Source organism: Amblyraja radiata, chromosome 46 (genome assembly GCF_010909765.2).
Source record: "Amblyraja radiata isolate CabotCenter1 chromosome 46, sAmbRad1.1.pri, whole genome shotgun sequence".
NCBI classification, from domain to species: Eukaryota; Metazoa; Chordata; class Chondrichthyes; order Rajiformes; family Rajidae; genus Amblyraja; species Amblyraja radiata.
Genome location: NC_046001.1, coordinates 1,882,459 through 1,905,186, shown reverse-complemented (window position 1 = coordinate 1,905,186; position 22,728 = coordinate 1,882,459). Strand labels below are relative to the sequence as shown.

Here is a 22,728-nt window from a genome sequence, read left to right as displayed (position 1 = left end):
ATTCCACATTTGAATTAAAAAGACTAACTGCACCCTCGCCTAACCCACCCCCCCCCCCCTACCCCCCCCCCCCCTAACTCAAAACCAGTTCAAAGTCAACCTCTCCATCTTTTGCAACGGGGTTGAAGAGTCCAGTTGCAATGAGCATTCCGTGTGAGCAGGCAGGTAGGATTGAACATTGGACGAAGACCGGTGGGGGAGACCAAATGGTGCATGTCGGAGAATGATCAGCCTGCATTTCAGTACAGATAGCCACTCCAGTTAGCCTCCCTCCCTCCTTCCCGACGCACACACACACACACATACACACACAGCACAGCGAGCCGCCGGGAAGAGCTAGCTCGTTGCTTTCTGCTCCGGCTCCTACAGTCAAGCGGGCTGCTGATGATCCTGTGCCGAGGCGGACGTGGAGACGAGCTCTGCTTAGTCCTGGCTGATGTGTGCGAGGAGCCTGCCATTCATCTGAAGCGGCAGATGCTCGAATAGGGGACCAGCGAGTGAATCCTGTATATATATATATATATATATATATATATATCTCCCCACACACGCACACATACACACACGCACAGCAGAGCAGAGCAGTGAGACTCCGAGGACCAGCAAGCGCTCTCCTCTCCCCTCCTCTCTCATCCTCTCCTCTTCTCTCATCCTCCTCTCTCCCCTTCCTCTCTCCCCCATCCTCTCCTCCTCTCCTCTCTCATCCTCTCATCTTCTCTCTCCTCCTCTCTCATCCTCCTCTCTCCCCTTCCTATCTCCCTCATCCTCTCCTCCCCTCTCCCCTCTCCTCCTCTCTCATCCTCTCCTCCTCTCCTCTCCCATCCTCTCTCCTCCTCTCCTCTCTCATCCTTTCCCCTCCTCTCTCATTCTCTCTCCTCTCCCATCCTCTCCTCTCCTCTCCTCTCCTCTTCTCTCTCATCCTCTCTCCTCCTCTCCTCTCCTCTCCTCTTCTCTCTCATCCTCTCTCCTCCTCTCCTCTCTTCCTCTCTCCCCCATCCTCTCTCCTCACCTGCTCCGCGCTTATTCCTCTCCCCGGAGGCTGCGAGACCAGATGGATTTGAAAGGGGAGCCCGAAGATGCTGAGAGGACGCCGCCTTGCAGCGTGCAGGCTTTCGCCGGCAGCTCCACTCTGCACGGAATCAGTCACATCTTCACCTACGGGCGCCTGTCGTTCAGGCGCGCCGTGTGGACGCTGGCTTTCCTGGGCTCCCTGTCCCTCCTCGCCCACGTCTTCGTGCAGAGGGTGAGATACTACCTGGAGTACCCGCATGTCACCAAGCTGGACGAGATCAGCGCCTACAACCTCACCTTCCCGGCCGTCACCATCTGCAACCTCAACGAGTTCCGCTTCAGCAAGATCACCAAGAACGACCTGTACCACGCCGGCGAGCTGCTGGCGCTGCTCAACAACAAGTTCGAGATCCCCGACCCCTACGTGGCGGAGAAGCACGTCCTGGATGTCCTGGTGGAGAAGGCCAACTTCGGCAACTTCAAGCCCAAGCCCTTCAACATGAGGGAGTTCTACGACCGGGCTGGCCATGAGATGAAGGACATGCTCCTGGACTGCAAGTACCGAGGCAAAGAATGCACTCACCAGCAGTTCCAAGTCGTGAGTACCGTCATTCAACTTCCCCTCGCGTCCTTGTGTGCTGTCCTGGGCTCAGAGCAAAGTTGCTCTGTTTGTCTTTGTGGGACGTGCTCTTGTTTGGAGGCCCTCCTCCAGTTTTGTCTGAGGCGTTTGGAGGGGGTATGTATGTCCCAAACGTTGCCTTGTGTACATTCCCCGGTTGCTGATTTTGACCCTCCTCCCCCCTCCCCTCCTCTCCCACCTCCTCCCCCACCTCCTCCCCCCCTACACCCTCCCCTCCTCTCCTCCCCACCTCCTCCTCCCCTCCTCTCCTCCCCATCCTCCTCCCCCCCTCCTCCTCCCCCCTACACCCTCCCCTCTTCCTCCCCCCCTCCGCCCTCCCCTCCCACCTCCTCCCCCACCTCCTCCCCCCCTACACCCTCCCCTCCTCTCCTCCCCACCTCCTCCTCCCCTCCTCTCCTCCCCACCTCCTCCCCCTCCTCCTCCTCCCCACTCCCCCCCCTCCTCCTCCCCTCCTCTCCTCTCCCTCCTCCTCCCCCCTCCTCTCCTACCCGTCTCCCCCTCCTCTCCCCCCCCTCCCCCCGCCCCTCCTCTCTCCCACCTCCTCCCCCCACACCCTCCCCTCCTCTCCCCTCCCCCCCCCCCATCCCTCCTCCCCTGGTGTTGTAAGGAGCAGTGTGTGTTGTTGTTGTTGTTATCTCTCTGGCCTTGCCTCTGTGTGTCACTGCGACCATTATGGAGCAGATGCTGGACTTGCACGGTTTGGGGTAGGGGTGGCTGAGACTTCGGTTTGTGAGGAGAGTGGACAAAAAAGTCATAAAATAAAAAAAACAAGCAGTGTTCAAACTGAAATAGAAGCAAAATATCCATCTCGGGCCAGGTTCTGGGTTGTTGTTGGGAAAATCCCTGTGTTAATGGGATAAGGAGGCCTACCAGTCCCTCCCATCACACAACCGAGAACACATTTCAACAGAGCGTGCAGCTAAAAGTGAAAGCTTACTGACAGCAGTAAGCCACAGTGTTACACATCTACGTGCAATCTTCCAAGACATTGAAGTGCAGTTGCATGGATAACAATCAGCAAAGCTCCAATCAGTTTGTACAAGGATTGGGGGGATGGGGGGGGGTGAGATTAGTAGATTACAATACAGGTCTGGTGCAGTGAATTCCCACTGGAACATGGGGAGGGAGGAACTAGGGTGAGGCCAAAGTGTGCTGTACATTCTTGAATCAAGCCTTCTCCGTAAACACGTCTCTCATTTGCGGAGATGACAAGATATCTTACTTTGTTTAAAACTGAAATTGTATGTGTGTGTATGTGTAAACAGTGGCGACTGCAGTCATATATGTGACTTGTTGGTACTGCTGTGAATCACACCAATATAGCACCTTTTCCACCCAGTCTGGTGACCTCAGTAGGGGATTGACAAGAGATTTCTGACATGTGCAATTCAGAGCTGAGGAGGGTTTCAGAGGGTTAATTGTCAGGAGTACATCATGTGCTTCTCAGCAAGATGTTTAGGTACAGCCACCTTGCTTCATCTGCATGTGTTACTTAAATGAGATCGGTTTAGAAGTTGACGACAAACTTTGACGCAGACTTTCTTTCTGCACCTCCAACAGAGGGCCTTGATGTGCCTAAATGTTTAAGAAGGAACTGCAGATGCTGGAAAATCGAAGGTGGACAGAAATGCTGGAGAAACTCAGCTGGGTGAGGCAGCATCTACAGAGCGAAGGAAATAGGCAACATTTCGGGTCTGAAGAAACGTTGCCTATTTCCTTCGCTCCATAGATGCTGCCTCACCCAGCTGAGTTTCTCCAGCGTTTTTGTCAGCTTCAATGTGCCAGATCTATTTCCCTGTCTGTTATTGACTGGCTTAAATCACTTTGACCTCGGAAAGTGAGAGCTATTAATTTACCAATAGTTCCTCGTGTAATTCCTCTTGAAATAATAGACCCCTGCTAGGGACAAACATACAAGCCCAAGAATCTTTTCCGCTATCCGATATCCAGAGCTTTGCTCTCCAGGCAGAGACGACTGCAGTTTGCTGGATGAGGCGGATGGTGGAGCAAAGCTTTGTCCTTGCGTTCCAAACTAAAGCTGGACATAGTCCTACAGCCTGCCAGAGGGAAACAATAAAACCTCAAAGCAGAATCGGAGATTTGTTTTATACATCCCCCCCCCCCCCCCCCCCCCCCCCCCCCCCCCCCACCCCACCCTTCCAATAGGAGCAGGGAGGTTCTACTGCAGTTGTACAGGGTCTTGGTGAGACCACACCTGATGTGTTGCGTACAGTTTTGGTCTCCTAATCTGAGGAAAGACATTCTTGCCATAGAGGGAGTACAGAGAAGGTTCACCAGACTGATTCCTGGGATGGCAGGACTTTCATATGAAGAAAGACTGGATAGACTCGGCTTGTACTCGCTAGAATTTAGAAGATTAAGGGGGGATCTTATAGAAACGTACAAAATTCTTAAGGGGTTGGACAGGCTAGATGCAGGAAGATTGTTCCCGATGTTGTGGAAGTCCAGAACAAGGGGTCACAGTTTAAGGATAAGGGGGAAATGTTTTAGGACCGAGATGAGAAAAACATTTTTCACACAGAGAGTGGTGAATCTGTGGAATTCCCTGCCACAGAAGGTAGTTGAGGCCACAGTTCATTGGCTATATTTAAGAGGGAGTTAGATGTGGCCCTTGTGGCTAAAGGGATCAGGGGGTATGGAGAGAAGGCAGGTACAGGATACTGAGTTGAATGATCAGCCATGATCATTTTGAATGGCGGTGCAGGCTCGAAGGGCCGAATGGCCTACTCCTGCACCTATTTTCTATGTTTCTATGTTTCTATGAAAGGGTTGTCTCATTTGATCGCCACAACCTGGCTCGTTGAGCAGTAATGAGAGTGTGGGGGTGGGGGGAGCTTGGTCGAATGCTCAGGAACGAGTCCGGCGTTGTCATCTGATTTTACCGTGACACCCTCCCCTCGGGGTGGGTGTGGGGGGGTGGGCCGGCTTGGCGATTGGAATGAATCACAGACGGACCACCATCGTGGCGGGGGCCTCATCAGCAGGTCTCGTGACCAGCGGAGGAGGCTTGTGGTTTGGGATGGCCAGCGTTTCGAGTCAGGGTCCAGCTGTGATACTCAGAGACACAGCCACAGTGGTGGATGTCTTGGAACCTTTCCTTCAAATGGAAAGACAATTTTGGGGATTTTTCTTTAACCAGAGCTATTGAAGGATCAAGTGGAAACAAAGGCAGAGATATATGGAGTTTGAATGCAGAGCAATTGTGATCTTGTTGGATGTGCAACAGCCTGAAGAGGTCTTGTTCGTGGTTCTTGGTTTCTTGGTCCTCCAAAATATTCCAAATGGAATTTAAACTGGAGGTGGTGGAGGGAGGGCTTAAGCCAGAAAGGGTTATTGGGAAGAAAGAGCTACTTTAAATTTAGTTGCATCTGGTTGGGTAACTATAATTGGGTGGAGATTATTCCATGCTTTAAGTGTGCGGGGGAAGAACGAATTGCTGTACACATCTGTCTTTGTAGCTGGGATCACAAATTGGATCGAATGCCCCCGTCTGCTCCTAATTGGTTTGGGTTTGGTGTAGGTCTTGTAATCTATGTCGAGCTGACCATTTAACATTTTGTAAAAACAGGTCAAACGGTGAGCTTCACGTCTGTCTTGGAGAGGGTTCCACCCCGACCAGAGAATTCAGAAGTTTGGCTTATTCTCGCTAGAATTTAGGAGATTGAGGGGGGGATCTTATAGAAACTTACAAAATTCTTAAGGGGTTGGACAGGCTAGATGCAGGAAGATTGTTCCCGATGTTGGGGATGTCCAGGACAAGGGGTCACAGTTTAAGGATAAGGGGGAAATCCTTTAAGACCAAGATGAGAAAAACATTTTTCACACAGAGAGTGGTGAATCTCTGGAACTCTCTGCCACAGAGGGTAGTTGAGGCCACAGTGCATTGGTTATATTTAAGAGGGAGTTAGATGTGGCCCTTGTGGCTAAATGGATCAGGGGGTATGGAGAGAAGGCAGGTACTGGATACTGAGTTGGATGATCAGCCATGATCATATTGAATGGCGGTGCAGGCTCGAAGGGCCGAATGGCCTATTCCTGCACCTATTTTCTATGTATCTATGTATCTATGACACTCGCTTCTCTCTCTTAGGTGTTAGTAACAAATCGAGCTGCCTGTCTTTGGACACGTTCGATGGAAGAAATGTTTTTATTTGTGTACAGGTCCCATGCTGCAACTGCGTAGTCCAAACGAGGTCTAACGAGGTCCCCCCCCTGCTCCCGCTGTTGTGCCCGTAGGTTTTCCCTGTGTTCTGCCGTACTTCCTGCCGCACTTCCTCACGGTTGGGAAGTCTCCCCAGCGAGGTGACTCAGCAGGAAAAGGGACAATCCCAGTCTCGATTCCCCCTTGTCTAGTGACTCTACGCCAGCGCGATCAAAGCTACGCAACGCCGAGGCTGGGCGAGGGCGGAATTGGCAAGGTTTGTCATCCCTGGTCATCGTCACTGTGCCGGAAGTGGGAGCATCTGGGATATGGGGATGGAGCCGGCGAGCTGCTCCATGTGCTGCTGTCGTCCAAATGTCCTGCTGCCATCGGGCCCTGCACATGGAACAGATGCAGCAGAGATGGAGGGGGTGGTGTCTGGAATGGAGGGACTTTGAATCACTAACAATGAAACAAAGTGCTTCCATACCTTTGTGTTTAAGAAGGAACTGCAGATGCTGGAAAATCGAAGGTACACAAAAATGCTGGAGAAACTCAGCGGGTGCAACAGCATCTATGGAGCGAAGGAAATAGGCAACGTTTCGGGACGAAACGTTGCCTATTTCCTTCGCTCCATAGATGCTGTTGCACCCGCTGAGTTTCTCCAGCATTTTTGTGTACCTGCCTCCATACCTTTTGCTGGTTCAAAAAATACATCACTGTCAAGGGTGCTGTGATTATGTTTTCAGAAATTAGTTACTTCAGCTACCAGATTTGAAATGAAATACAGAGAGCACAATACATCTGTAATTACTGAAGAATTGCCCAGTGATTGAGTGTTACAAAGGAATGACATTGAGATTAAAAGTCAGATTTTTGTTAAACTTGTAAACTCATGAGGGAATGTTGACTTGGAGACACCAAGGCTCTGCTCAATAACATCAACAAACTGGTCCAGGGTAGAAGTAGCAGAGAGATTCTGCTGCTTGAACCACTTTGTTGGTGTTCCTCTCATTGCAAGACACACATTTAGCCCAAAGGCAGTGTCGGACCCTGGCCTGACACAATCGACACCACAATGACCCTTTGTTGTATGTTCCGTTTGAACAATACATAGAAACATAGACAATAGGTGCAGGAGTAGAGGCCATTCGGCCCTTTGAGCCTGCACCATTCGCCATTCAATATGATCATGGCTGATCATCCAACTCAGTATCCTGTACCTGCCTTCTCTCCATACCCCCTGATCCCTTTAGCCACAAGGGCCACATCTAACTCCCTCTTAAATATAGCCAATGAACTGTGTGGCCTCAACTACCTTCTGTGGCAGAGAATTCCACAGATTCACCAGTCTCTGTGTGAAAAATGTTTTCCTCATCTCGGTCTTAAAGGATTTCCCCCTTGTCCTTAAGCTGTGACCCCTTGTTCTGGACTTCCCCAACATCGGGAACAATCTTCCTGCATCTACCCTGTCCAACCCCTTAAGAATTTTGTAAGTTTCTATAAGATCCCCCCTCAATCTCCTAAATTCTAGCGAGTACAAGCCGAGTCTATCCAGTCTTTCTTCATATGAAAGTCCTGCCATCCCAGGAATCAGTCTGGGATACTCTATTGCAATTCACTTCTTCTTCCTGGGTATGGAGTGCACAGCCTAAAGTTGTCGAACAACTTGTTCTATTTGACCTTATTTGATGGTGCACGCCAGGTTGATTGCATTCGTTGGAACAGGGCGGACCACGTGAAGGTTGCAATCTCCCACCCCTGGCACTCAGTGGTGGACTGGGTCTAAAAATATTGGTTGCCAGGAGACAAAGGGGGCCCACTTCCTCACGGGGCCCACTTGATATAGGGGGCCCACTTCATCAGGGGCCTACTTGCCATCGGGCAAGCTGACACCCTGGCCAGTCCGCCACTGCTGGCACTTCACTGTGTCAGCCTGAACGATTGTTGAGATGTCCAAGTGGCGGTGGTGAACATGGCTTCTGCTGGTGTTAACTCAATCGCATAAGTGGCCGGGACTTGATGTCAAAGGCTCTGCAAATCACGCCGCGAATCATTTAAATTAGCAAGGAGTTATGGCAACTGGTAATAGGTTATCGACAGAGATGTCGTTTCGAGATTGAAGGCGAGATTGGAGATGGGTTGGGCAACATCCTCATATTTTTGTAACGGCTCCTGTCTTGTCATGAGAGATGACTTCAAAAAAATCTATACTTTTATCGCCGCGAAGTGGTTTAGTTTTACAGCGAACAGCGGACAGAGACGAACAATAGCGTGTGCATCACCATGCTGGGGGGCTGAGCTTTCTGACCGCACGTCCTATTATTTTTAACAACAGTGAGAGGCAAACACAGCTTCTGGTAGAGAGCAACCTATTTAAGCAAGACATTATTTTAGGTTCCAGTCTTTTTTTAAAACCTCATGCGGGGATAAGTGCGCAAGGTGGCAGGAAGCAAGTCGCTTTTGAAATGCCACACTTATTTTCCTTCTCCCAGGTTTGCCCCTTCTTCTTTGATGAGACCTCCGCAGAGAGTCATTGTGTAAGCTGCAATGGCTGGCCGTCTCCTCAGACTGCTCGGTTCAGCTCCCAGTTGCAGACACCAGGAGGTGCTGCTGCCGTGGTATTGCTGATCCCCCCCCTGGTGCTTCAAACCACACTGTGTCCCCTATACCATATCTCCTTCAGACACCACTCCAATCCTGTGATGTGATAGGAGCAGAATTAGGCCATTCGGCCCATCAGGTCTACTCCACCATTCAATCAGGGCTGATCTATCTCTCCCTCCTAACCCCATTCTCCTGCCTTCTCCCCATAACCCCTAACACCCGTACTAATCAAGAATCTATCTATTCAATAAACATTGAATTCTCCCAATTTTGTTAGCCCTTGCTGTCTCCTCCCTTTCCTCAGCCCTCGGGCTCCTCCTCCTCCTTTTTCCTTCCTTCTCCCCGCCACCCCCTATCAGTCTGAAGAAGGGTTTCGGCCCGAAACGTTGCCTATTTCCTTCGCTCCATAGATGCTGCTGCACCCGCTGAGTTTCTCCAGCATTTTTGTGTACCAAGAATCTATCTATCTCTGCCTCAAAAATATCCACTGACTTGGACTCCACAGCCTTCCGTGGCAATGAATTCCACAGGCTCACCACCCTCTGACTGAAGAAATTCCTCCTCATCTCCTTCATAAAAGAACATCCTTTAATTCTGAGGCTACGACCTCTAGTCCTAGACTCTCCCACAAGATTCCCCCACAAGGGGAACTACAATGCATTCTGCAAGCTCAAATGAAATGATCCCATGCTTAATTGCCACAGAAGCACCTTCCAGGATACAATCTTTATTAAACAGAGGATAAATGTTTAAGAAAGAACTGCAGATGCTGGAGAAATCGAAGGTCGACAAAAAATGCTGGAGAAACTCAGCGGGTGAAGCAGCATCTATGGAGTGAAGGAATAGGTGACGTTTAGGGTCGAGACCCTTCTTCAGACTGATGTGGAGGTGGGGGGGGGGGGGGGGGAGAAAGGGGCGGAGACAGTTTGCTGTGGGAGAGGATAAAAGAGGATAAAGGAAAGTTGTGGACTAGCTGATAGAAACATAGAACATAGAAACATAGAAATTAGGTGCAGGAGTAGGCCATTCGGCCCTTCGAGCCTGCACCGCCATTCAATATGATCATGGCTGATCATCCAACTCAGTATCCTGTACCTGCCTTCTCTCCATACCCCCTGATCCCTTTAGCCACAAGGGCCACATCTAACTCCCTCTTAAATATAGCCAATGAACTGTGGCCTCAACTACCTTCTGTGGCAGAGAATTCCACAGATTCACCACTCTCTGTGTGAAAAATGTTTTTCTCATCTCGGTCCTAAAAGACCTCCCCCTTATCCTTATGGCACCAGACATGTTTGACTGTTTACAAATACACAGGACTAGATGTTAAAAGTCCAAAGTGCCAAATATCAATTTACTCCCGGTGGTGATGGGAGCCTTCTGCACTCACTTAGGCTCCTCCGATGTTGAGAAAGACTAAGCAGACACACCATTGGGGTTATCAAGTGGGCACCTACTTTCATCAACGTTTCGCTGATTGAACCCACGACGTCTCCAGTAGGCTCAGCGGTGCATTCTGCCGTCCCAGAACCACCCCCCTCTGCATCTGTCTAGTCGGTTATTTGGGAGACCAAATGGGGTCTTTTCCTCTTCAGCCAGAGCCACTGGCTACTCCGGTCTGCCTCCCTTGATGTTTCTTTGATGGTCTGGCGTAGGGTTTGTCCGCTGATCCTCAGGTCTTTCATCAGTCTTAAGGTAGATGTTGCCACGAATCCTCGACATCCAACTTCTACCGGGAGGATCTTTTTGCCCCTGTCCCACTTAGGAAACCTGAACAGAAACCTCTGGAGACTTTGTGCCCCACCCAAGGTTTCCATGCGGTTCCCGGAGGTTGCAGGTGGTTGCCGGAGGTTGCAGGTGGTTGCCGGAGGTTGCAAGTAGTGGAACAGGTAGGGAGACTGACAAAAACCTCCGGGAACCACACGGAAACCTTGGGTGGGGCAGCAAAGTCTCCAGAGGTTTCCGTTCTGGTTTCCTAAGTGGGACAGGGGCATAACTCTCCAGCCCCGCTGTTCGGCCTCCACTGCAAGCGGATATACATATACATGGCCAATGGAAAATTCGTGTGGGTTATTGGGCAATTCTGTGGTGAAATGTATTCAAGTAAGTACTTTTGCGATAAATTTCTGAAAAGTAGATTGGAAATAATTTACCTTTTTAAGAAACACTGTAAAGCTTGGAATACAGTTGTAATGCTTGCTTAAAATTGTAATTGGCTCATACATCACAAGAGACTTCTTGTTACTGCCCATGAATCACAGCCAGGGCAGTCTTGAAAAACATAATATTGTTAATTTATCAAGCAAACAGACTCCATTAATTTAAAGACGGCACGAACCAACTTTCACAATCCCTGACAATGTCTGCAGTTATCAATATTCCACAGCGAGAAGGGGCAGCGAGTTGCATCTTATGGTTTGGTTGTGGTGAGCAACACCGGGTGCAGTCAAAAAGCCAAGAGTGTCTTCATGCCCCTGTCCCACTTAGGAAACCTGAACGGAAACCTTTGGAGACTTTGCGCCCATACCCAAGGTTTCCGTGTGCGGTTCCCGGAGGTTGCAGGTGGTTGCCGGAGGTTGCAGGTAGTGGAAGCAGGTAGAGAGACTGACAAAAACCTCCGGGAACCGCACGGAAACCTTGGGTGGGGCGCAAAGTCTCCAGAGGTTTCCGTTCAGGTTTCCTAAGCGGGACAGGGGCATTATTTTGTCCTGCTCAAGAAGGAACTGCAGGTGCTGGAAAATCGAAGGTAGACAAAATTGCTGGAGAAACTCAGCGGGTGCGGCAGCATCTATGGAGCGAAGGAAATAGGCAACGTTTCGGGACGAAACGTTGCCTATTTCCTTCGCTCCATAGATGCTGCCGCACCCGCTGAGTTTCTCCAGCATTTTTGTCTACCTCTTATTGTCATGTGTCCCAAATAGAACAATGAAATTCTTACTTGCAGCAACACAACACACTATGTAAACATAGTACACTTTAAACAATATGATAAACGAGAAAAAAAAGTTCTATGCGTGTATATATACACATACTCACCCATACATACATATATTTTATAGATAGATAGATAGATAGATAGATAGATAGATAGATAGATAGATAGATAGATAGATAGATAGATAGATAGATAGATAGATAGATAGATAGATATAATATAGATAGAAGATAGACACAAAGTGCTGGAGTAATTCAGCAGGACAGGCAGCATCTCTGGAGGGAAGGAAGGGTGATGTTTTGGTTCGGGACTCATTCAGAAGTGTATTCGGGTCTAGACCCATGCCTTCTCTCCAGAGATGCTGCCTGTCCCGCTGAGTTACTCCAGCATTTTGTGTATATCTTCAGTTTAAACCAGCATCTACAGTTTCTTCCTGCACATAAGCACATATTTATATATATATAAAATATACATACACGCACACGCACACACATTTATATATATATACTAGACCAAGTGCAGACCCGTTGGGTCTGTTTCCCCAATGCGCATTTGCGGGGTGGGGGGGGGGGCTTTGGAGTCACACACACGCGCGCACGCCCACACACGCACACACACACACACACACACACACACACACACACACACACACACACACACACACACACACACACACACACACACACACACACACACACACACACACACACACACACACACACACACACACACACGTATGCATAAAAAAAATACCACAATAATAAGTGCAAAAGTCCTGATGTTGTCAAACAGCAACTGTTATTTTGTGTTAGAATGCAATTTGTTCCATAAAGCAATTTTTGTATGTCACCTTTGTAACTCTGTCTGTTAAGTCTGAGAATTCTAGATGCGATTGAATCAAATATTAAGGAAGGTGGATGATAGCATTTATAAAAACGTCATTGTAATCGAAACATTCAGAATGACTCTGGCATATTTTTCTGAGTCACCAAAAATCATTCCACACTGGCGATGGAGTGAGCTGCCAGCGTGCCTTCTCACAGGAAGCCTGCATGTAGCCCTGCCCTTACTGACTTGTACACAGGTGCAGGTAGCCTCCCCCCTCGACTCCATCCAAGGACCCCGACTGAGGCAGAGGCTCACTTGCACGTCCTCCAACCTCATCTACTGTATCCGCTGTTCCAGGTGTCAACTTCTCTACATCGGTGAGACCAAGCGCAGGCTCGGCGATCGTTTCGCTGAACACCTCCGCTCAGTCCGCCTTAACCTACCTGATCTCCCGGTGACTCAGCACTTTAACTCCCCCTCCCATTCCCAATCTGACCTTTCTGTCCTGGGCCTCCTCCATTGTCAGAGTGAGGCCCAGCGCAAATGGAGGTTCAGCACCTCATATTTCGCTCAGGCAGCTTACACCCCAGCGGTATGAACATTGACTTCTCTAACTTCAAATAGCCCTTGCTTTCCCTCTCTCTCCATCCCCTCCCCCTTCCCAGTTCTCCCACCAGTCTAACTGTCTCCGACTACATTCTATCTCTGTCCCGCCCCCCCTCCCCTGACATCAGCCACGTCTCGATCCGAAACGTCACCCATTCCTTCTCTCCAGAGATGCTGACTGTCCCGCTGAGTTACTCCAGCACTCTGTGAAACGTCACCTATCCATGTTCTCCACAGATGCTGCCTGACCCGCTGAGTTACTCCAGCACTCTGTGAAACGTCACCTATCCATGTTCTCCACAGATGCTGCCTGATCCGCTGAGTTACTCCAGCACTCTGTGAAACGTCACCTATCCATGTTCTCCACAGATGCTGCCTGGCCCGCTGAGTTGCTCCAGCACTCTGTGAAACGTCACCTATCCATGTTCTCAACAGATGCTGCCTGACCCGCTGAGTTACTCCAGCACTCTGTGAAACGTCACCTATCCATGTTCTCCACAGATGCTGCCTGTCCCACTGAGTTACTCCAGCACTCTGTGAAACGTCACCTATCCATGTTCTCCACAGATGCTGCCTGACCCGCTGAGTTACTCCAGCATTCTGTGAAACGTCACCTATCCATGTTCTCCACAGATGCTGCCTGACCCGCTGAGCTACTCCAGCACTCTGTGAAACGTCACCTATCCATGTTCTCCACAGATGCTGCCTGACCCGCTGAGTTACTCCAGCACTCTGTGAAACGTCACCTATCCATGTTCTCCACAGATGCTGCCTGACCCGCTGAGTTACTCCAGCACTCTGTGAAACGTCACCTATCCATGTTCTCCACAGATGCTGCCTGACCCGCTGAGTTACTCCAGCACTCTGTGTCGGCAGTGATCAAGTGTTGCATTGTGATGATCTGAGCATCAAACATGGAGCTGTGTTGGTCAATATGAAGGAAACAACTGCAGATGCTGGTTCAAACTGAAGATAGTGTCTATGTTTGGTCAATATGAACCTGTGCAATGTTGGCGGGTCAGTTAGTCATAACTTTTTTTCAGAAGGTGCAGTTTTATCTTTGCTGAGGGTTTTAAAATGCCAAGTCAGTTGTGAACTCGAGAAGCAACATTTGGGCGATGGGTGTACGGAACGAGCTGCCGGAGGAGGTAGTTGAGGCTGGGACTATCCCAACGTTTAAGAAGCATTTGGACAGGCAGATGGATAGGACAGGTTTGGAGGGATATGGACCAAACGCGGGCAGGTGGGACTAGTGTAGCTGGGACATGTTGGCAGGTGTGGGCAAGTTGGGCCGAAGGGCCTGTTTCCACACTGTATCACTCTATGACTCTATTTGCTGAGTTTGAGATTTATCAACTGAGGAGGTTGCTTCAATAGCTTCATTTTTAATTTGCTTCTTATGTCTTGGATATTGAGCGTGGCCTCAAGTATCATTTAACAATTATGTTTCTACGATTGTTTTTGTCAGACTTTTGAGCAAACATTTGTTCCTGGTCATCGTCGTGGCGATCCCTCATGGTCGACGAGGATGGTCTACGTTCTGTTGTATTCATAGACTCTCAGTTGGCTTATGAGTCCAATCCTGGCTTTGAAAGTTCTTCGGCATTGAGAACAGTTAATTCCAGATGGCAGATTGGGCTTTGGCTGTTGCTGCCTCTCTTTCCGTTTTCTTCTCTTTTCTTCTAACTCTGCGCATCTCTTGGCTTCGAAGGTCGCTGTTCCTTCTTGGATGATGGTTCACCAGAGTTTCCTGTCCTTGGTACACAAAAAAGCTGGAGAAACTCAGCGGGTGCAGCAGCATCTGTGGAGCGAAGGAAAAAGGCAACGTTTCGGGCCGAAACCCTTCTTCAGACTGATCGGGGTGGGGTGGCGGGGAGAAGCAAGGCAAAAGGAGGAGGAGCCCGAAGGCTGGGGGATGGGAGGAGACAGCAGGAGGGCTGAGGAAGGGGAGGAGACAGCAAGGACTAACAAAATTGGGAGAATTCAATGTTCATGCCCCCAGGATGCAGACTCCCCAAGCGGAATATGAGGTGCTGTTCCTCCAATTTCCGGTGTTGCTCGCTCTGGCCATGGAGGAGACCCAGGACAGAGAGGTCGAATACGGAGTGGGAGGGGGAGTTGAAGTGCTGAGCCACCGGGAGGTCAGGTTGGTTCTTGCGGACCTAGCGGAGGTGTTCGGCGAAACGATCGCCCAACCTCCGCTTGGTCTCACCGATGTAGATCAGCTGACATCTAGAGCAGCGGATGCAATAGATGAGGTTGGAGGAGGTGCAGGTAAACCTCTGTCGCACCTGGAACGACTGCTTGGGTCCTTGAATGGAGTCGAGGGGGGAGGTGAAGTTTCCTGTCCTTGGCATTGGTTTCCCAATTGTCGATGTTGATTTCACATTTCTTCATGCTGGCTTTTAAGGCGTCTTTGAATCTCTTCTTTTGTCCGCCTCTTTTACGTTTGCCTTCTGTAAGCTGGGAGTTGAAGGTTTGCTTTGGTAGACGCTCGTCTTCCATATACTCTTGCAGTGCGGATAATGAATATTGCCCATGTAAACATGTCATGTTGCACTTACACCCTCCCACCAGTGGCGCCACTGTGACACCTCAGCTTGTGTCCCTCTCCTGGGCCCTTAGACAGGACAAGAAAGGAAATTCATATTTCATATTTCATATTTCCTTGTACCATAGAAGGAGGCCATTCGGCCCAACAAAACTATGCCAGCTGACTGGCAATCTTCCTAATTAGAACATAGAACAGTATAGCACGGTAATGGGCCCTTCGGCCCACAATGTTTGTGCCGAACATGTTGCCAAGTTAAACTGACCTCCTTTGCCTGTACATGATCCATATCCGGGGATATGCAGGGAATGGGTGGCGTTTCGGTTGAGGCCCTTCTTCAGACTGAAACATCCATCAGTCTGAAGAAGGGTCCCAACCCGAGACGTCACCCATTCCTTCTCTCCAGAGACGCTGCCTGTCCCGCTGAGTTACTCCAGCTTTTTGTGTCTATCTTCAGTTTAAACTGTCTGCAGTTCCTTCATACACAACTAAATCGCATTGCTGTGTTCTGATACAGCTGTGCATCTCAGTCTAGATCAGGGGTTCAATATCAATATCAATATCAGTTTTATTCTACTAATAAAACTGATATTGATATTGATATTGAACCCCTGATCTAGACTAAAGTGCAAGTGAAATGAATTTGCCAGCAGCAGTAGAATGAAAAAAGAACACACAAAAACACAATAAAAATGTAACACAAACATCCACCACAGTACAAAAAAATGGCCAGTCCTCCTCCATTTTCCCCCGTGGTCGGGACCTCAACCCTCCGCAGCCGCCGTTGCGCGCGTCCTGATGACTAGACAAGGTAAAGTCCCGGTAAGTCCAGAATCGGTGCTCTACCCCACCGGAGACCGCGGCTTAAGGTTGGTGTAGGCCACAGGCCTGCGGTCGAAGATTTAAAGTCCCCGCCGCAACGCTGCCAGAAGCACCGCTTTTGTTGGGTTGGGTTCCCAACCTTTGTCGTCCCGTTTACCCCCGGCAACTCTAATAGCACAGAACAATGTTTGTTCACTTGTTTATGAACAACTAATGATGAACAGATACTGGTATACCAGAACCAAACACAGTCAGTCAATGAGAAAAAAATATGTACAAATCCAGAATCAACTAATTCACCCCCTAGTTGAGAACCCTTGGTCTAAACCATTTGTCTCATGCCTTAATAGTATGGCGGAACTTGTGAAAGACTCTAGCGATTTATTGTTGATATGTTTTCTGAAATAAGTATGATTGTGAGTTACATTTTGCGCTGAGTTTTTCTTTGTTGTCCTTTAGTCCTGCTGCAATGGTGTGTTGTGTTGTGTTGTGTTGTCCAACGGGTGCATGAGAAAACATACAGCTTTTAGCAACGAAAAACGATTTAAACTTATTTGGAGGCAACTGCTAAGATTGTAAAAAAACGTGCATCCTCATCGGAAACACTCTCTGGTGTCCTTCAGTGGCAGGTAGTTTAGCTCTCTTTCCAATTGCCTTTCTTTACCCGTTTAAAATGTTGCTTAAATCTCTTTTGAAGGCATTTGGAGATGATTTAGTGACTGTAATTGCTGACTGTGGAATCCAGGCTATTTGAAATTCCATTAAGGAACGATGGAAGAAAAATCACACTGAATGTTTTAAAATGGATGATTACTTATTTTATGACAGCCAATTGGATATTTAAGATATATGTGACTTCATAGGTTAAAAGGTGTTTTTCGAATCTTCACGAGGTGGATTCAGACCTGAGAATGAAGGAACTTCAGGGTCATGTTTTAAGTGTTTTAATATTTTTTCGAGTAACTAGTAGGTGATTAGCATAGATTATGGAGAGGTGCACTGTGTGTGCGAGTAGAGTTGGTGTACATAAATCATTCTCAGCCCCTCCTGTTACCAAGAGTGCCGTGCTGGTTTGCAGGTAGTTGACTCCTTGAAGGAACTGTTCTATTTCTGCTCCACCTTGCAGTCCACACCCTAATGATCAGCCGTGGTTGAACTCGAGGGACATGTGTGTAAACTGCTTGCCAATTAGCTGTCGCCTCGGAGTGTTCATTAGCCGTGAGACGGAGTTTTTGGTGTTGGGTGGCCCTTTACAAATTGGGCCAAGGGGAAATGTCATTTCTTTTCTGCATGCTGTCTTCCAACAGCTGTGCCTGAGTGATCTCAATGCCCGCGTATAATGGCCATCCACGGTTGCCAGGTGATGCCATGAATACGAACACTTCCTCTCCCAGCCTGCACTGCTGGAGATATATCTGTGGCAAATTCTCAATAGCTGCCTCCTTGCATGGGAACAGGAGGGATCATATGAACCTGTTTTTTTACCCACTGCGATAGACAATAGACAATAGGTGCAGGAGCAGGCCATTTGGCCCTTCGTTCCAGCACCGCCATTCAATGTGATCATAGCTGATCATCCCCAATCAGTACCCCGCTCCTGCCTTCTCCCCATATCCCCTGACTGTGCTATTTTTAAGAGCCCTATCTAGCTCTCTCTTGAAAGCATCCAGAGAACCTGTCTCCACCACCCTCTGAGGCAGAGAATTCCACAGACTTACCACTCTCTGTGAGAAAAAGTGTTTCCCCATCTCCGTTCTAAATGGCTTACTCCTTATTCTTAAAGATAGAACTTGCAATGCAGCTTTTGGGAATGAATACCTTGTTACATTGCTCCTAACTGCTCTTAAAAGGTTTGCGGCGTTCGTGAGCATTGGTTGAAACACAGGGCTGTCTGGTTTTGAAGATGGCCCAAAATGCTGGAGTAACTCAGCGGGCCAGGCAGCATCTCCGGAGAGAAGGAATGGGCGACGTTTCGGGTCGAGACCCTTCTACTTTCCTTCTGTGGGCCCACGTCCTTTCAGGAATTGCTCACCAGCATTTAGTTTGGGATTTTTATTGTCATGCGCATGAGTATTGTGTATAGAAGTTGGGAGGTGTGTTAGTTGTAGGCCGAAGGTCAGAGGAATTTCAGCAAAGCATTTGTAAGTTCAGGCTGAGTCTTCAGTGTGAGCGGAGCAAGCTGTGAGTGTGCAGTAGGCCGGCTGGCTGACTAAAGAGCATCAAGAGTTTCTGACAGATATATACATACACAAAAAGAACAAAACAATAATAGTAGCGAGAAACAAAACCAATGCCCCCAAGTCTATGTGGTTCGGAGCTTATTTGAGGTTGTGGTGTTTAATAGCCTGATAGTTGTGGGGAAGAAACTGTTCCTGAACCTGGATGTTACCGTTTTCAGGCTCCTGTACCTTCTTCCCGATGGCAGGGGTGAAATGAGAGCGTGGCCAGGGTGGTGTGGGACTCTGATGATGCTGGCTGCCATTTTGAGGCAGCGACTCCTATTACAAGTGTAATCTTAGTTTATTGTAATGCAATTATTTTTTTCAAACTTTGTAATAATTCTATACAGCATATTATTGCTATATTTATTATTATGTGACTACTAATTATATTGTTCTTGTTATTGTGTGGGATTTGGGCTGGAAGTCACCTCCCACTTTAATTTTGATTCCTACCAGCAATGGTATTGAGGACTTACTTTGTGTCAAAGGTCCTACAGCGAGCAAGATAGACCACTTGACGAAAAAGACGTCGTACGGCCATGGGCAGATTCATGGGTCATTTTCGGCCCCATTTCCGTAACCGGCTTCCGTCTCCGCACCAAAGATCCCGTAGGATACTAGTGCGGAGCCGGAAGCCGGATACGGAAACATCCTCGTAAAAATAAAAGTTATTTGGTAAAAATCTTCTCCTCATTTTCAGAATTTAAATTTATTAACACAAACTGTTCCCCCGCAACGTTGATTACACTGCGAGTCGGGTGGGGTCCGGTTACTGAAATGGATGAAAAAAAGGCCCACGTTCCGCTCCGTTGCATACTACACGTCAGCCCATTGCATTTAGCAGGAGTGGTCTATCTTGCTCCGCTATAGGATCTTTGCTTTGTGTGGTGCAGGAAGTCCCTGGAGGACACGTACTGACGACATGTTGAGTTACCTGCTACTGTGATTGACTGTGATTCAAGAACAGCAACAAACCCAATTGTGGCCTGATTATTCCCCACTGCCCAGAGCGACTGGAATAATTCAACTGCAATAAACCTAGGGCTAACGTTGTTCCTGAATCTTCAGCATCCGTGAAAACTGGTTCTACCGTGGGTAAACCAGTTGTTTGCCAGGCCACTTTTTTAGTTTGTGTTTAGTTTAGAAATACTGTGGCCCTTCGGACCACCAAGTCCACCCCGACCAGCGATCCCCGCACACCAGAATTTACAATTTTACCAAGCCAATTAACCTACAAGCTTGAATGTCTTTGTAGCGTGGGAGGTAACCGGAGCACCCGGAGAAAACCCACGCGGGTCACTGTTAGAACGTACAAACTCCGTACTGACGGCACCCGTAGCCAGGGTGGAACCTGGGTCTCTTGGCGCTGTGAGGCAGCAACTCTACCGCTGCGCCACCGTGCCAGCCTGTGGTTACAAATCTCACCAATGATGGATTTTGGACATTGCAAAGAGGTCACATCTAACTGGTTGAGTTCGAACCGTAGCATACAGTGAGCCTTGTTGTTTTTGTATACTAGCTCCACACAGCCACACACGAAGGTGGCCATAAGGATGAGGACCATGATGGGGCTTTGCTTCTTCTCCTTTCTCTGGAGACGGTATTTCAGGCTTTCTGCCACAATGCAAGAAAGCATTCAAAGTTTATCACAGACCATCGCAACGCAACTGTTGGCCCGCACAACACGAGGCTGCCAATCTGCACAATACTGTTAAGTACTTTGGGTTAAACCTTTCGAGCTGCGTGCATGAGTTGCTGCCTCACAGCACCAGAGACCCGGGTTCCACCCCGACCACTGGCCCGGCCTGCGCAGAGTTTGTACGTTCTCCCCGTGGGTTTTCCCCGGGCGCTCCGGTTTCCTCCCACACTCCAAAGACGCGCGGGTTTGTAGCTTAATTGGCTTCTGTAAAATCGTCCCAAGTGTGTCAGAGAGAACTGGTGTACGGGATGATCGCTGGTCGGCACTGACTTGGTGGGCCGAAGAGCCTGTTTCCAAGCTGTATCTAAATTCCCACTTCTGCGTGTTTGCCTTGCCTTGACATCTCACAGAGTCACTTCCACTAGCAGAAGCTGCACACAGACAATTCAGTGATGTGGACATTGCTCCTGCCTCGATGCCTCTGTGAAGGTGCGAGCAGCGATCATATGGTGAGATTTGCACGCCTTTCTGCCAGTGTAACACCGACTTAAACGCAGAAGAATAATTGGGCCAATGTTATAGCCCTCGTGCCTCTTACAAATTTGGCACGATCGTCTTTGTTTTAAAGTAGTTTCACTTATCACATAAGCTACCGAGGTGCGGGTGGTTTGGATCAGCAGTGTTGAACGTTCACTAGTCTGAGCTCCAATTTTCGAGCTGTAAGCAGCACTGGCAACTATTGAAAGCGAAATATCACTGTAGACCTTCTAATAACGCAAGGATTTTGGCGATGACTTGTTCTATTTTACTTCAGCGGCCTGAATTCACATTCAGGGCAAAGCAACTGCATAATTTAAATGACTTTCTGACACACTCTCTTTATTCTCTGCAAATGGAAGCATAATCTGAATATAAATTCGCAGCAGTGGCCATCTATCAGTGGAATGCAAAGTAGGAATGCAGTGGTCAGGTTCAATGGTGCCAGCATTTACATAAGCATAGATTGGTTTATGTTATGGAACAAAAATCCTCAAGTGTTAGTTGGTTAACTCATTTCAATGCATAATATCTGTTGATTTAGCAAATGTCCTGTGACAGCTTATGGGCACCTCATTGCCGATGCAGTGTGTTCGGGATGGGAGCATTCGACCAGGCTAATTTGTCCCATCCATGTGGGATTTACGCCACTGAAATATGTGTTTGTGTGCAAGATGGGGACTAATACACTTGTGAGTAGCAGGTCAGGTCGTAAAGGAGCAACTACAATAATCAAAGACTTGTTCCCGTCAAAGTCATCCCTTCGTCTCCCCGCTCTGGTCGGACAGAAGATACAGAAGGGTTTAGACTTTAAAATTAAAATTTAAATTTTAAATTAAATTTCTTTATTTATATAGCACATTTTTAGTCAACTTGCATTGACCCCAAAGTGCTTCACATAATTACATCCACACACACAGGCAAAGGTGGGTGAAGTGTCTTGCCCAAGGACACACACAGGCAAAGGTGGGTGAAGTGTCTTGCCCAAGGACACAACGACAGTATGCACTCCAAGCGGGATTCGAACCGGCTACCTTCCGGTTGCCAGCCGAACACTTAGCCCATTGTGCCATCTGTCGTCCGAACACTTAGCCCATTGTGCCATCCGTCGTCCGAACACTTAGCCCATTGTGCCATCTGTTGTCCCGTTAGAGATACGGAGCGGAAACAGGCCCTTCGGCCCACCGAGTCCGCGCCGACCAGCGATCCCCCCGTACACTGGCATTTTCCTACACGCACTCGGGACAATGTGGGGCGGCACAGTGGCGCGGGTACGTTCACCGGCTTGCCCCTCGTGCGTGTAGGGTGGTGCAAGTGTGCGGGGGTCGCAGGTCGGCGCGGGCTCGGTGGGCCGAAGGGCCTGTTTCCGCGCTGTATCTCAAAACTAAGCTAAACGTACAGTTTTGCTGCCGCCATTTAACCGACAAACACGCACGTCTTTGGAGTGCGGGAGGAAACCGGAGCGCCCGGAGAAAACCCACGGGCAGAACGTACAAAACTCAGTACAGACGGCACCCGTGGTCGGGATGGAATCCGGGTCTCTGGCGCTGTGAGGCGGCAACTCTACCGCTGCGCCACCGTGACGCCCAGTTTTGATAGTGAGGGTGTGAAATTTCAGTGGCAGTAGCAGCTAGTGTGTTTCACTGTCACACTCAGCAGGGAGGGGGGGGGGGGTGCAATGAGGAGCACTGTTGCCATGTTTCCACTGGCCATTCTTTTATTCATGAATGTGCTGACTAGAATGTCTGTCAGTACGGAGATTTCTATGGCAAACAAAACAAAGCACAATGCCCAGCTGTGAAGTGACTGTAGTTTAACATGAAGTAGTTAGATGAGGTGCAAGGTAAACCAGCTCATTGGCAGCAGGATGGTGCATTTCATTCCCCCCCGCCTGCGAATCGGTCTTCAAATCAGGGGGATTGCTAGCTGTTCCAATATGTCAGCAGCTCCTTGACCGTTTGCTTCATTTCTGTTTAATGCCATTGGTGTGCGAGCTCTAAGGGCATCTACACCCCATCTCAGACAAATATCCAGGAAGGAACTGCAGATGCGGGTTGAAACCGAAGAGAGACACAAAGTGCTGGAGTAACTCAGCGGGACAGGCAGCATCTCTGGAGAGAAGGAATGGGTGAATGAGTCCCTTCTTCAGACTCAACGGGTGACGTTTC

General features: G+C 48.8%; 1 protein-coding gene across 1 annotated transcript in view; it reads left to right on the top strand.

The window, feature by feature from the left end:
* Positions 1–987: 987 nt before the first annotated feature.
* Positions 988–22,728, top strand: part of asic1 (acid sensing ion channel subunit 1) — a 391,423-nt gene continuing 369,682 nt past the window's right edge. Inside the window, exon 1 of the mRNA XM_033015509.1 lies at positions 988–1,609. Within this exon, the coding sequence (XP_032871400.1) occupies positions 1,052–1,609 (558 nt within the window). The 5' untranslated portion in view covers positions 988–1,051. The remainder of the gene's footprint in view (positions 1,610–22,728) is intronic.